At 42.9% G+C, this 15,051-nt stretch overlaps 1 protein-coding gene across 1 annotated transcript in view; it reads left to right on the top strand.

Annotated features, from left to right (window-relative positions):
* Positions 1-2,535: 2,535 nt before the first annotated feature.
* The window catches only part of ZFYVE1 (zinc finger FYVE-type containing 1), a 49,571-nt gene continuing 37,055 nt past the window's right edge, over positions 2,536-15,051 (top strand). The window contains exons 1-2 of the mRNA XM_055088498.1: positions 2,536-2,639; positions 3,625-4,555. Coding sequence (XP_054944473.1) covers positions 4,043-4,555 — 513 coding nt within the window. The 5' untranslated portion in view covers positions 2,536-2,639; positions 3,625-4,042. The remainder of the gene's footprint in view (positions 2,640-3,624; positions 4,556-15,051) is intronic.

The raw sequence follows: 15,051 nt of genomic DNA, 5'->3' as shown, positions 1-15,051 counted from the left end.
CTCAGTGTAAGGGTGAATTGCAAGTAAACACACCCCCACCTAACAGATTGTAAAGAAAGTTGTCTTGGAAGGGGTGATTGTGGGGAGCTGTAGAGGGGTACTGTACCCATAAGCCAGCCCTCTCAGGGATATGTAGCCTAATATACATCTCTTGGTGGTTTAAAAAAAAAAAAATCCCAAACAGTGCTAGTTTAAAGTTATCTCTACTGGCAGAAGCAAAACTAAATTCTCTCAGGAGGAATGAACCTTTATCTTAGCTTTCAAAATTCCCACAAATAATTTTCCAAGGAAAATGCAGCTCATAGTAAAAAATAACTAAGCACACAAAGAATGAGACTGAGTAAAACCATCCAGCAACTGAAAGGGATCTGATAATTCCCATGATCTATAACAAGAAATAAAAGTAAAATAGTTTTTTCCATTATTGACGTATTGCACTTAAATAGTAAGAAATTTCAAGAGTATAACTGTGTTTAAAAAGTCTTTCTTTTTCCTCACCTTAGTTACCTTCCTTGGAGGCAACCATTTTCCACAGTTTTAGGGGTTCTTATTTTAACTTAAAAAATTGTACTTTAAAATGGGCACGTTGGTTTTAAAAAGGGTTAAATACCATTTTGTTCTCAGGATATATTAATAGCCTTATTTTATAATTAGGAGTATGAAGCAAACTATTAAGGCTACAAAAAATTATAGTGGTAGGTTAGGAACAAAACCTTCGAGGGAAATTTTATGCTATGCTGGCCAGTCTCAAGAGCCTAGCTCAAGACCTGTTATCTTAAATTCCTTTCTAAAATCCCTCTTTTCCTCTTCTCCCCTTAAAACTTCGAAATTGTAAAGTACTGCAGATAGCTTAGGTCTTAGTATCCTTGTTTGTGATGTGGCATTTCTCAACCATTGTGCTGTTAGTCCCACTGTTGGCTATCTGCCCAGTCTTGAAGACATAATTTTCAGCAATATAACCCTCACACATGGCTGATTCATTATTATGTAGGTTTGGTTTTACTATTGGTCTATGTCCCTTGAATCATAGCGTACAAAATTATCTCACTTTAAGTCAGGAGATGGGTTCTTGTCCCAACTTTGTCAATAATTTGCTTTATGACCTTGGCAAATCACTTAACCTTCGTTTTCTCTCCTGGGTTAACAATTATCAAGATAGAATCATAGAACATTAAAACTAGCAGGGACCTCAGAGTTTACAGGATATAATCCTTTTATTTCATGGAGAGTTGCGTGATTTACCCAAGAGCTTTCTAGAACAAGCACCCAGTCTTCAGCATCTCAAACCAGTGCTCTTTACATCAGGCTTTCTTTCAGTGTTGTTCTAAGGAACAAACGAAAAAAACAAAAAGTGAAAGCACTGAACAAGTATAAGACCATTTACGAAAAGCCAGATAACGGTGTTAACCATTAGCCTTACTGTAGCCTGAAAGCTTACTTGAATAAATGTACCCTGTCTAACTAAAAGACGATTTAAAATTTGGAAGTTCTTCAGGTATGTAAGGAAAAGTCAGAAAAATAAATTAATGGAGAAAAAAAATTAATGGTTGTCTTGCAGAACACTCTTGAAGGGAAAACAAAACTCCCACAAGAGTACTTATATTCTCTTACAAATTCTTTCTGGTCTTTTCTTAGTGCAAGATGAACTTGGGTAAGAGGAGACTGCCTGTTTTTATACATTCCTGAAGGAATGGTGTGCATTAAGGGTTACTTGAAATCGAATTATTTGCCTCGCCTATAGTACATATTACATCAGTTCTCTAATTTAGCGCCACTCCTTCTCTGGCCACTACCCAGAACAACGTGCTGAAACCTGCGGAAACCACAGTCACCGCAAAAACTCCAAGTCCCATAATGCTCGAAGGGCAGTCTCTACCGCCTCTTCGCAAGAGCAGCGTTTTCGGTACTGGGAGTTGTAGTCATTCTGGGGCATCACTTCCGGGAAGCTGGGGAAGTATGCGCCTCCGGAGAACTACACTTCCCAGGAGGCTATGCGCATCATTCGCCCCCGCCGGTGTCAGGCTCCAGCTCTCCCGCTCCTCCCTCACTGGGTTGCACCGCTCACGCCTTCCTGTTAGTCCGAGCAGGGAGAAGTTCACTCAGATCAGCTGATCCTAACTGACAACAGGAGAGGAGGAAGCCGGGGAGGCAGCGAAGGAGGAGGGGGGTGGAGATGGAGAGGAGGATGGATCCACCGGTGCCCTGAGGAACAGCCCCCGTCTCCACCGGCGCCCCGGGGTCCCCCGACGCCGCCTCGCCGCAGCAGAGCTGCTTCGTGGTGGGGTTCCCGGGACGCCGCGGTCGGGGAGGGAAGGGCACGGCCCTGCGCCGGACGAGCGCTAGCCCTGGAGCTCCCTCCTTCCCCGGGAGGAAGGCGGGGGGGGGCGGGTGCGGCGGGGGTGGAGGTGGGGGTGGGGTGGTATAAACAATGGATTCGTCTCTGGCCTATGCCAGAGTGGGGGGGATTTGGGGGGACCTTCTTTGTTCTTAGACGTTGCTCCTGCCCCTCGGGTTGTGGTGGTGTTGTCCGGAAGGAAGGAAGGGTGAGGAATCCCCGGCTGGAGAGAGGCGTCGAGGTGGGAGGCCGAGTGGGCAGATTTTTGCTTGGGTCTGGAGGGCTGAGAGGTATCTTTTTGAAGGTTGGTTTTATTTTTTTCTCAATTGTGACAAATTTTGATTTTTATTAACGTTGTGGGAGCTGGTTGGGCACTTCTGTGATTAGGGTGTAAATAAGGTCTCCTAGTCACTCCTTTCGCCTTCCTTGTTTATCTAAAAATAAGATGGATAGATTGATTATGGGAGGAGTGAATACCCGAAAGGAGGGCTTTACATTTCCTTGGAGCGTTAGTTTGGGTGTCGAGGCGAAGGGGGGTTAGGAATGTGATTGTGACAAAAAGCCCCTTTCTTGCCCCAGTTATCTTTCTTTCTTTCTTTTTTTTTTAGTTATTTTAAAGTTGGGTTTTGAGTGACAAAGAGAAAAATTGTTTTAACTCACTTCAGGCCTGGCCTTGCAGTGGGCCATAGTGGAGGAATTCTGTCTCCTGTTGCTCCCATTTTTTGCAGTTAGACAAAAGGAAGTACAATAATTGTTTTAAATTGTTTTTAAACATGGAATGGTGACTCTTTGTTTCCAGGTTTAGAGTCGTTAATAGGCATCTGTCTAGAGTTGAAGCAATCCAGTCACAGGGTTAATTGGATCTGCGCAGGACTTTGATGGAGCTGAAGTTTATTATTATTGTTTCTTTAGCTTTTTACAAGCGTCTTTCTCCACCTCTCCCAACTGTGGGGTGCAGGTAGGGGTGCAGAGGGTTGTCCCTCCCAGGACTATTTGCTTAGTGCTTTTGATGCTTAATAACTGAGGGAACAGAGAATTTCAGTCTGGGAAATAAAGCAACACAGTCTCTTAAATGCCTTGAGACTAGAGGTAGTGGTTGTTTTCAAAAGGAGCGGGCTTAACCATGATTTTGAGGAGAAATTTCTAGGGTCAGAATGAGCCAGTGTGATTTTTACAAGCGAGAGTGAGAGTTCTCTTGGGAGTTTTGGCTTATTTAATCACAATCTTTTTTTTTTAAGGTGCATTTTTGTTTTTAGATGAGTGAAATCCTTTTCCTGCCTCTATTCTAGGTATCCTCTGAAATACTGACTTGAGCTGGATAATATTGAAAAGCTCCTGACCACTCTCTTTCATTACCAAAACCTTGTGTCTGAGGCCCCATGCATGCGCCCACCTCAGTGAACCCATCAGCTCTCTCTCAGATAGCCATAACAGACCCTCTCAAGTTAATTTTAACCACATATTTGCCTGCACTTTATGGAGGATGAAACTATCAAACCAAGTCAACGTTGCTGCTGATTCAGGAGTCTTGGCAGCAGGAAATTAAACATCCGAACATTTGTAAATGTGTGACGAATTCTAATAAGACATCGAATGTTTTTTTAAAAACATTTTTTTAAGGGTGTTCAGAACTCTGTGGAGGCTGTGCTCAGTCTTCGGACTCAACGCCTTTGTCTTCACTTCTGGGGAAAGCCCAGGTACCGTTATATGGTAGGTGCTTTCCTTCCCGGTCTGAATATGAGTGCGCAGGCTTCCCCAGCAGAGAAGGGCCTGAACCCTGGGCTGTTGTGCCAGGAGAGTTACACCTGCAGCGGGACTGACGAAGCCGTCTTCGAGTGTGACGAGTGCTGCAGCCTGCAGTGTCTCCGCTGCGAGGAGGAGCTCCATCGGCAGGAGCGCCTGAGAAACCATGAGCGGATCAGACTGAAAGCTGGCCACGTCCCTTACTGTGACCCCTGCAAGGGCCCCAGTGGGCATTCTCCAGGTATGAAGCAGAGGGCAGTCGTGAGGTGCCAGACCTGTAAAATCAACTTGTGCCTGGAGTGCCAGAAGAGGACTCATTCTGGGGGTAACAAAAGGAGGCACCCTGTTACTGTGTACCATGTGGCTAAGGTCCAGGAGTTGCTGGAGGAAGAAGGGATGGATGAGGACACCAAGAGGAAGAAGATGACTGAGAAGGTTGTGAGTTTCCTCCTAGTAGATGAGAATGAAGAAATTCAGGTAAGCGCTCAATGGTAGTAGGATTCATGTGGTGGCGGAACAGATCTGATATTGGCAGCTGGCTCTCGGGGGAGGTCCAGGAGGAGCTCGCATTTTAATCAGTAAGAGGCAAGACCCCGGAAAGCTTAAATCTAAATGGAGTCAGATTTAGTTTCTTACCAGCTGCATGACCTTGGGCTGGATTACTTTACCTCTCCGAGCCTTAGTTTTCTTATTTATAAACTGGGGACAGTGCCTAGTTCATTGGGTTGTAGTGAGGATGAAATGACACAGTGTTTGTAAAGCCTGTTACCTAATAAATGCTCAGTGTGTGGTAGCTGTCATTATTATTTTTAGGATTATTATCAGGAAGAACTGATTTAGAACCGTTTGCTCAATGAGAGTACTTTGGCGAGTTGTGAATACATGTGAATGAGGAGGGACTGTGTGTGTTCAGGGAAAGAAACACTGACTTCTGGTGGGTCCCACAGGAGTGCAAAGCTGTAAGTCGTCACCCTGCTAACTCCATTTAGAGACAGGTGTTTGAAAAGTGGCTTTTCGTAAGGGTAGTATCCTCTCCAGATGACCTCTTATTTTCATGTATTGGCTTCTGATCAATAGAAGCCAGTAAGGGCATCTGGGATTACAGAAGGACTGGAGAATATTTGATTTGATTCTGAGCTGGGGAGAGGGTGGCGTCTGATAGGAGCAAGTTGAGGAGATGGAAGTGTGTGACAGGGGCGATCGGGAAAGGGGTAGTAGAATGTTTATACTTTGTAGTGAAGGTAGTACAATTATCATGTCTATACTTTCAAATGAAGACTGCTTCATTTCACATCCTGGTGTCACTCACTGGCTGTATAACCAAGGGCAAGTTATTTAAACTCCATGCCTCAATTTCACTTCTACATCGCAGCTGTAGTTGAGAGGATTCAAAGAAATTAGGAATAGAAATGGAAAGGCCCTTATCACAGGGCCTGGCACGTGGAGTCCAGCACCACTTTGTTGTGTTTGTCAGTATCAGGGAGTGTTTGTTGTACATTCAATACTTTTAGCGGTGATGACTCCTCAAGTCTCCAGAATGGAGGAGTACCTTTGTAAGTTACGGCTTGAAAAGTTTCTAATTACCCAGTGAGTATTTTTCATCTGTCTTTTTCCGCCTTAGATAAGGTTATGGAAATGAATTACGTCATGATTTCTGTGTACGTCTATTGTCAGCTAAATACTTTGCTAACACAGGCTTTCTTGCTTGGTTGAGAGGAACTAATAGAGTTATGGAAGAGTGAGCCAGATCCCATTCTGCCTCCCTTGCTAGCAATAATGTCTCCTCGATGGATTCTGCTCTAATTGGGTGACAGTGTGCACTAAATGTTTTACAAATGGAACACTTTGATTTGGATGATTGGTGGCAAAACCAAGTTCTTTTTTTTTTTTTTTTGCGGTACGCGGGCCTTCCTCTGTTGTGGCCTCTCCCGTTGCGGAGCACAGGCTCCGGACGCGCAGGCTCAGCGGCCAGGGCTCACGGGCCCAGCCGCTCCGCGGCATGTGGGATCCTCCCAGACCGGGGCACGAACCCGGTTCCCCTGCATCGGCAGGCGGACGCGCAACCACTGCGCCACCAGGGAAGCCCCCAAGTTCTTTTTAATGTCAGCCTTTGGAAAGTCATACTTCGAATTGTTGTCACTTTTGTAAAATGAGAGGAAGATTTGGGATGAACCAGTGGATATTGTGTTAGCACCAAAAAGAGTATTTTTTGAGGGGAGGAGGATGTATTTTCTTTTTTCTTTTTGTAGCACTGATGCATATTTCTTAGCAGAGAATTAAGAAAATATAAGGAAGTGTACTGAAGCAGACAAATCCATCTTTTTTTCTTGTAGTGTGTAATGTGTATATAATTAGGTTGTTTTGTAAAGATTTCTCCCTTCATAAATATTGACCACTTCCCCGGAAATAACAGTTTATTAATTGTAAGAAGCACTGGTTGGGTCTAATGGATGGGACAAGAATTTTAGGTGGTGACTTGTTCTCCTAGGGTCATGGTGGAAGAGTACTTGGAGAAAATATCTAGTTCACTTTTCTAATGTGAATGTCTAAAACAATTAGAGAGATGATTGTCTGATATAAATCTAGATGATGAATTCAGCTAAATTGTAGGCTCCTGGAGAGCAGGACCATGTCTTGTGCCCTGGATCACGTACAATGGTGGGCATGCCGTCAGCGCATAAATATTTGATTGGTGATGTCACATCTCAACCTCAGTTTTTTATAAATGAATATCACACACATACTTAGTAAAAAAACAAACGAAACTAAAATAATTTGAAAGGGCATACAATGACAAGTTTCCCTCCTACTCCATACCCGTAGTCTCTTTCGTTAGAACGATCACTATTAACAGTTAACTACATGCACTTCTAGAGTTTTTTCACGTATACTTACGAATATATGTATGTATCCTTTTAATTTTTCAACAAAAAGGGAATCTGATATACTTGCTGTTCTGTCCTTGGCTGTTTTTCACTGAAGGATACATCTTGTAGAACTTTTCTTATCAGCACATTGAGGTCTACCTCATTATTTAAAGGCTGCCTAGTACTCTGTTGAATGGTTTTTCTATAATTTTAGCCTATAAGGGATGTTTGAGTTATTACAACCAAGGGTGTGTTGAATATCCTATAAATCTATTTAGAATTGGAATCTTTTTGTCAAATGATATGTACATTTTAAATTTAGATTGATATTACCAAATTCCTGAACCTTATTTTCTTAGCTTCTGCAGTACTTCTCTGAGTCTCCCCTGGGTTCTGGTCTTGGCTCATGATAGTTAAAATTTAAAGAGCTCTTACGGTGGTGTTTGGCACTGTTCTTAGCATTTGAGCTCATTGAGTCCTGATGAGAACTCTGTGTATTAGTTTCTTACTGTTGCTGTAACAAATTACCACAAATTTAGTGGCTTAAAGCAACACAAGTTTATTCTCTCATTGGTTGGAGGTCAGAAGTCCTAAAATGGACCCGATAAGACTGTGTTCCTTCTGGAAGCTCTAGGGAAAAATGTGTTTTCTTATCTTTCTAGCTTCAAGAGGCCTCCTGTGTACTTTGGCTTGTGGCCCCATCATCCAGCTTCAAAGCTAGTAGTGTTAACATCTTCCAATCCCTTTCTCTGTCTTTTTTGTTCTGTTATCACTTGCCTCTCTGTGGCCCTTCTGCCTCCCTCTCACAAGGGTCTTTGTGGTTACATTGGATCCACTTGGATAATCCAGCATAATCTCCCCACCTCAAGGTCCTTAATTCAGTTACATCTGCAGAGCCTTTTTGCCCCATGAAGTGACGTATTCACAGGTTCTGGGCATTAGGATGTGGACATCTTCGGGAGTGGGGTGGGGTGGGGGGCAATTTCAGCCTACCACACCCTATGAAGTAAGTTGTATGTCTTAGTCAGTTGGGCTGCTATGACAGAATAGCATAGATGAGGTGGCTTAGAAACAACAGAAGTCTATTTCTCACAGTTCTTGAGGCTGGGAAGTTCAAAATCATGACACTGACAGATTCAGTGTCTGATGAGGGCTTGGTTCATGACAGCTGTCTTCTCACCGTGTCCTCACATTGCAGAAAGAAGCTCTCTGGGGTCTCTTTTATAAGGGCACTAATCCTATTCATAAGGGTTCTACCCTCATGACATAATCACCTCTCACAGGCCTTACCTCCTAATGCCATCACCTTGGGGGTTAGATTTCAGCATATGCATTTCAGGGGGATACAAGCATTTCATATATAGCATTGTATTTTCTAGATGAGGACACTGAAGCACAGAGAGATGAAGTGACTTGCGAAGATCAAGTTACGATTAGTGGCAGAGGATTTGCGATCTAAGATCCTTGCTTTATGATACTCCTGTTCTGTCTCACCAAGTCATTTAAACTTTCTAATCAAACTTCATTCTGGTCAATAGCATCAACTCACCAGTTCCTCATGGCTGCTGTGAGAATCAAATGAAACATAGCTCTATATAAATGCAAGATGTTACCATCGAAGAACTCCTTCCTCGTAGCAGTGAAGATTCCATGATTTGGGCCCCAACTTTGTTTTTCTTTTCATGTTTCTAGGCATTTGTGGGTTTTGATCATTTTCAGTTTAGTACATAGGGATTATTTTAGTAGCTTGTAGGCTGTTACTCTTATGTGTGGTTCCCTCAAATTCTCTGGCCTAGAGTCTCCTAAGATTTGTTGTTTGTGATTTGAGTATTATTTAGTTTCTTTTGGAAAACCTAAAAGGACAAAAAGCGTCCTTTTGGTGGTGACAATTTTATCATTACCTTGTTGCCATTTGAGTGTATAGTAGAATGGCAAATTTTTTTTTTAAGATGTTGGGGGTAGGAGTTTATTCATTTATTTACTTTTGCTGTGTTGGGTCTTCGTTTCTGTGCGAGGGCTTTCTCTAGTTGTGGCAAGCGGGGGCCACTCTTCATCGCGGTGCGCGGGCCTCTCACTGTCGCAGCCTCTCTTGTTGCGGAGCACAGGCTCCAGACGCGCAGGCTCAGTAGTTGTGGCTCACGGGCCTAGTTGCTCCGCGGCACGTGGGATCTTCCCAGACCAGGGCTCGAACCCGTGTCCCCTGCATTAGAAGGCAGATTCTCAACCACTGCGCCACCAGGGAAGCCCTAGAATGGCAAATTTGAAGAGAGGTTGACTTTTGATCTCAGAAGCAGGAACTCATTGGTGGCTTTTAAATGGACACATCTGGCCTACTAGCCAAAGACATTCATTCATTCATCACATTTACTGTGTATATGTTCTGGTGCCAGGCATTTTCTAGGCTCCAGGAAAGCAGAGTTCACACATGTCAAACACATAAAAGAGTGGTTCAGATGTATAATCAAGGAAGAGTGACTGGGAAGTCACTTTTGCCGGATAGTTAAGGAAGGTTTCATTGTAAAGGTGACTTTTAAGCAAAGACCTGATGGTTAATACTACCTGGGGAAATGGACCTTCAGACAGAGGGGAATGAGAACAGAAAGCAGGTGGGATGGCATGTTTGAGTAGAGAATGAATGCCTGTGTGGCTGGAGTGAGCTGGCAGAGAGTGGTGAGGATAGAGGTGCAGAGGTAAGCGGGTGCCAGATCCTGTGGGGCCTTGTAGGCCAGGGAAATAAGTGTGGATTTTAAGTGTATTGGGAAGCACCAGACTGCTTTATGCTAGAAGGTCACAGGAGCTGGTGTGAAGACTAGATTGTAGTGACTGTGGGAGGGCAAGAGGGAAAACAGGGAAACCACTTAGGAGTCTATTGCAGATGCTGAGGGGAGAGGTGGCTTCAATTTGGTGTGATCAGTGACATGGTGACATGGAAAGACATTGACGAATTGGGACAAAGTTTGGATGTAAAACGGGAATGCTGATATATTGGGTGGAGGGGTGCGGGAATGCGAGAACTCAGTGGTGACGCCTAGGCATTTGGTTTGTGCAAATAACACCTGCTTAATACCCCAGGTTTTATTGACTTAAATTGATAAAACTTTAAGAACTCAATTCACACAATAAAGAGAGTTAAAATAATCTCATTTGGTATTGTCTAACACAGTAGTTCTCAACCAGGAGAGATTTTGCTCCCGCAGGGGGCATTGGGCAATGTTTGGAGACATCTCTGGTTGTCACAGCTGGGGGATGGGGATTATGTGCTACTGGCTAGTGGATAGAGGCCAGGATGCTGCTAAATATCTTAAAAGGCATAGGGCAACCCTCACATGAAGAATTATTTGGTACAAAATGTCAAGAGTGCTGAGATTGAGAAAACTCATCTAAGAGATGAAGGTTCGGTGTGATAGGAGATCTGGATTCCAGTGAAGTGGAAAACATTTAACCAATACGCCACTTGTTTCTCCCTCTTTTGGTTCTGTTCGTTCTTCAGAAGTATTTTAACTGAAATCAGTATTCTCTTTTGGCATATTTTGTAACCTTTCTAGTGAAATGGTTAGACTTTCTGTGTTGTATTCATTGATTTTTCTAGACCTTAGTGGAACTGTACTTGGAAAACCAAATGACTCGTGGACCCATTACTTAGAGCCGCAATAAGTAAATGATCCACACTGACAAGTCATCTATAATCTCTTGAAGTTAGAGAGGACACCCTTAGCAAATAACTCAAAGGTTAGAAGAATAAAGTTCTAACAATTAGAGTTCTTAGTGGAGGTAGGGGGTAGTATTTTCCTATTGGCTGAGTCTTGTGAGGGATTCAGACATCTTGTCTTACCAGAATATTTCTAGTCACAGAGAAAAGGTGAAAAAAATCATGTATATGTATATAATAAAATTATATGTCTATATATAAGTTTAATATGTATATAAATATTTAAACCCCATACAAGTTTTTCTTTCACAACCACTTTATTCTCCACTGTCTCTTTTCTACAAACCTCCTATAACTTCCCTCTTTCCAAGAGAATAGAGCAGCACACTGGCAAGCAATTGCCCGTTTCATCTTCATGCTGACTGACCCCTGATGGTAGCAGATCTGTGGAGCTTTTCATGCCAAAAGACTCCTGAAGTTAAATCCCTTCTGCTGAACATGCAGGGTGATAGGGAAGCCCAGTGACCCAGGAGTGGTCAATGAGAAGCTAAGAAAGTGTCCCCTGGGGCAGGCCCTCCTGGACTCAGAAATAGGCAGCCTTGGGCCCTGTCTGAAAGGGAAGGCCAAGGTGAGTCTTCAAGTCCTTCCTTCAGTGAGGTCAGTGGTGGACCTCATCTCACTGAGACCGTTCCTTTAAGAAGACCCATCACGTTGTTTGGCTGCTTCACTTGTTTACAGTCCCAGAATAGTGTGGCTCAAAATACTGGGACTTGGCTTTTTTTTTTTTTTTTTTTTAATTGGCTAAAAGAGACATTATTCTAGTGGGATTCAGGAATGGAAAAGAGCAGAGGATGTTTTTGTACTGTATGAGAATCCTTGACCACAAACTCCCTGTGCTGGTCTGCCCCATTTCTGTGCTCCTTCTGTCTTAGACTCCCCTGCTGGTGACCCCTTGGCCTTGTCTTCCGCTTCCTGGTCTAGGGCACCTTTCTGGGGCTTGCTCTTTCCAGGATCTCTGTTTCAAACAGGCTGGCAGAAACCCCTCAGGACTTAACTGGTCAATAGGTCAGGAGCCTGGGGATCATAATCTTCTAAATTGTGGAAATTCCCCATTTTTCTCTTTGAATGGTCAAACTTTTATAATGTAAGGACTAATTTTGGTGCTGTGGCCGGTTAGCCCTTTCGCAAATTCTGGTCAGAACACAAATAAATTTATGTTCAGTTATTAGGTGCCATATTAAAAAATGTAACAAAAAAATTCCTATAGATCTGCTTAGGAGCTATCTGTCAAAATAATAAGCAGTAATTGGTAGAACAGCAAAGGCTCCCTCCACCTCCCCCACCTTTTACTCATAGAAACTCAAGTAAAAGCCCCTTTTGTTTAGTAATAGTAGTAAGGGGAGGGTATTGTATGTATTACTGGGAAACCTGGGTTGAGGATGACTCAGACAAACAGGAAGATGAAAGAGCCCCTATTATATGCCTCTGGTTTCTGCTCAGCATCTTCTGAGCTCTCTCAGCCTTGGGCTCATTCAGTTGTAACAGGCTCCTGGCATTTAACCTGGGAGGCTATTTTGTTTAGTCCAGGGCTGTTTAAAATTTGACGCATACAAGCCATCAAAACCACTGTGAGTCAGCTTTTCAGGGAACCTATCTTTAACTATTTCAAGTTACCTCCAGTTTGTGTGATTCTAATTTTTTCTGGTCTGTCAGTTCCTTGAAGTGATTGATTTTTTTCTGGAATTCAGCAAACATTTGGCTTTTTGAGTCAGGGTTAATATAAAAGGCAGATTTCTTATTAAGTTGATAGTGTATGTTTTCCCTGTGGATGCATCTCCTGGCTGTACCGCTCTTGAGTTTATCCTGCAGATTGTGTCACATGGAAGGCTTCTGATGGCTGGCTGGACTTTTCAGGGGAGTCCTGCCTGCTTTGGGAAGAGCTCCCAAGAGATTATCTCTGGCTGAGGTTAGAACTGCTTAAATGTATTGAGCACGTTTGATCAGTGAGGGGCAACCAGAGGAAAGCTAATGGGCGAGACCACAAAGGAGGGAAAGAAAACAAGGATGTAGAAAGTTCCAGGCAAGAAGAATTGGAAACACCTATGGGAAGGGACACAGAGGAACTTTTGGAGGCAGGAAAGGGTGGATGTTTCCCTGGAGGATGTTTTGTTCATTTTGCCCCTCTTTTCAATGGCTTTTGGCCAGTAATTAAGAGGCTCTCTTTGACAAGTTTGTGAGGTTAGCTTGGTGTCCTTGGGCAGAGAAGTATGTATACCCGCCATATGTAAGCACCTAACCTTTGGCTTGACTTCACTGGAGGATGATGTGTTTTCTGGTAGCTTCTGGAATTTTTTTTCCTCCTTCCTGATTTTCTTCTACTTGTTGACTGGATTATTGGTGTCTTTCCCAGGGAATTTGACTCTAGATGTTAGAGTACTGGAAGAGAACAGACAGAGCCCGATTCTGGCATGTAGACACAGACACCCCAGGTTCAAGTTAAGAGAAAACATAATCCCGAGCAATTCCGCAGTCATAGAGTATTCTAGAAATTCCTCTACTTCTCAGCCCATTCTCCTGCCTGGCGAATATGTCATCTACATGGCTAAACTGTTTTCCATAATTTCTCATGACCTTTTCTTTCAAAGAGCTTAATTCAGTTTACATGTATCATTCAACAGCAGTCATAAACATTTATTGAGTGTCAATTATATGCCTTATTAGTTTGAGTAATCTCTTTGAAGAATACTTTAAAATGAAAATTCAGCGGTTAAGCAAGACTGGGGAGGGATGGCAGAGGCCTTCATTCCTGGGAAAGCCCCACTGTCTTTTGCACTTGTCTCTGAGTAGAGGCTGTTTGAGAATCCTGTAATTCTTTCTGGTCCTTGTGGCCAGTAATTTGTTCCATTGTGTGGATATACCGTGATATCTTCACTCACTTGTCGATGGACATTTTGTATACCATATATATTGTTTGATTATTGTCTTTCTTCTCTCCATTACAATGTAAGCTTTATGAGGACAGTGATTTTTTTTTATTGGGGTATAATTCATGTAACCTAAAATTAACCATTTTAAAGTGAACAGTTCATTGGTATTTGGTATATTCACAATGTTGTGCAGCTACCACCTCTGTCTAGTTCTAAAATATTTTCATCATCCCAAAAGAAAACCCTGTACCTGTTAAGCAGTCCATCCCAGAGGGCAGTGGTTTTATTTTTTTGTCTTTTTTGTACAACGTTTATTATTTTCCAATTATAAAAATAACATAGACTTATGTTAATATACTGAAAATACAGAACTACAGAAAAGTATACAATTTTATCTTAATTTTACAATAGAAGAAAGCCACTAGTGTCTCAGTCCTTTTTAAGGTTGCATTTACTTTTTTCAAAAATAGTTTTATTGAGATATAATTCACATACCATACGATTCACCCGTTGGAAGTGTACAGTTTAATGGCTTTTAGTATATTCACAGATCTATGCACTCATCATCACAGTCAATTTTAGAACATTTTCATCAGACAGTGATTTTTTTCCCCTTCTGTTCATCCTCATCTAGAACAGTGTTTGGCATATGGTAGGCACTCAAATAATATTTGTCGAATGAATAAAATGCATTAATGAGAATAAATCAGTTTAATCATTATTCAGCAAACATTTAATGAGTGCCTACGATGTGCTGACAACTGAGGGAGATAGAAAGTGGAACTAAGACACTGAACTCGCCCTTGAGGAGAGGACAGTCGAGCGGTAATAGAAAACAAATACGTAGGGAATTCCCTGGCGGTCCAGTTGTTAAGACTTGGGCTTCCACTGCCATTGACCCCAGTTTGATCCCTGGTCAGGGAAATGAGATCCCACAAGCTGCTCGGTGAGGAACAACAACCACAACAACCAAATACATAGATGTAAGGTGGGGCTTCCCTGGTGGTGCAGTGGTTAGGAGTCCGCCTGCCAATGCAGGGGACATGGGTTCCAGCCCTGGTCCGGGAAGATCCCACATGCCACAGAGCAACTAAGCCCGTGCGCCACAACTACTGAGCCCGCGCTCTAGAGCCCGCGCTCTAGAGCCCGCGAGCCACAACTACTGAAGCCCATGCACCTAGAGCCCGTGCTCCACAACAAGAGAAGCCACCGCAGTGAGAAGCCCGTGCACCACAACGGAGGGTAGCCCCGCTCGCCGCAACTAGAGAAAGACCGCACAGAGCAACAAAGACCCGACACAGCCAAAAATAAAATAAATAAAATAAAAAAAAAGAAATAAGGTCAATGACCTCAGAGCAGTACAGAGAGGCCATTATGGAAATTCAGAGGAGGGTGATATTGCTGGAGTGGTTACTATTGTTATTTAAATAGTTATATGCTATACTGTTACTTCACCAGGGCTCCACTATCACATTCCATGTAGAGCAGAAACCAGGCCCCTTTCAGTGTCCACCTCAGACATCAAAGATC

The sequence above is a fragment of the Physeter macrocephalus genome, chromosome 11 (assembly GCF_002837175.3).
Source record: "Physeter macrocephalus isolate SW-GA chromosome 11, ASM283717v5, whole genome shotgun sequence".
NCBI classification, from domain to species: Eukaryota; Metazoa; Chordata; class Mammalia; order Artiodactyla; family Physeteridae; genus Physeter; species Physeter macrocephalus.
This window is presented reverse-complemented; position numbering and strand designations above follow the sequence as displayed.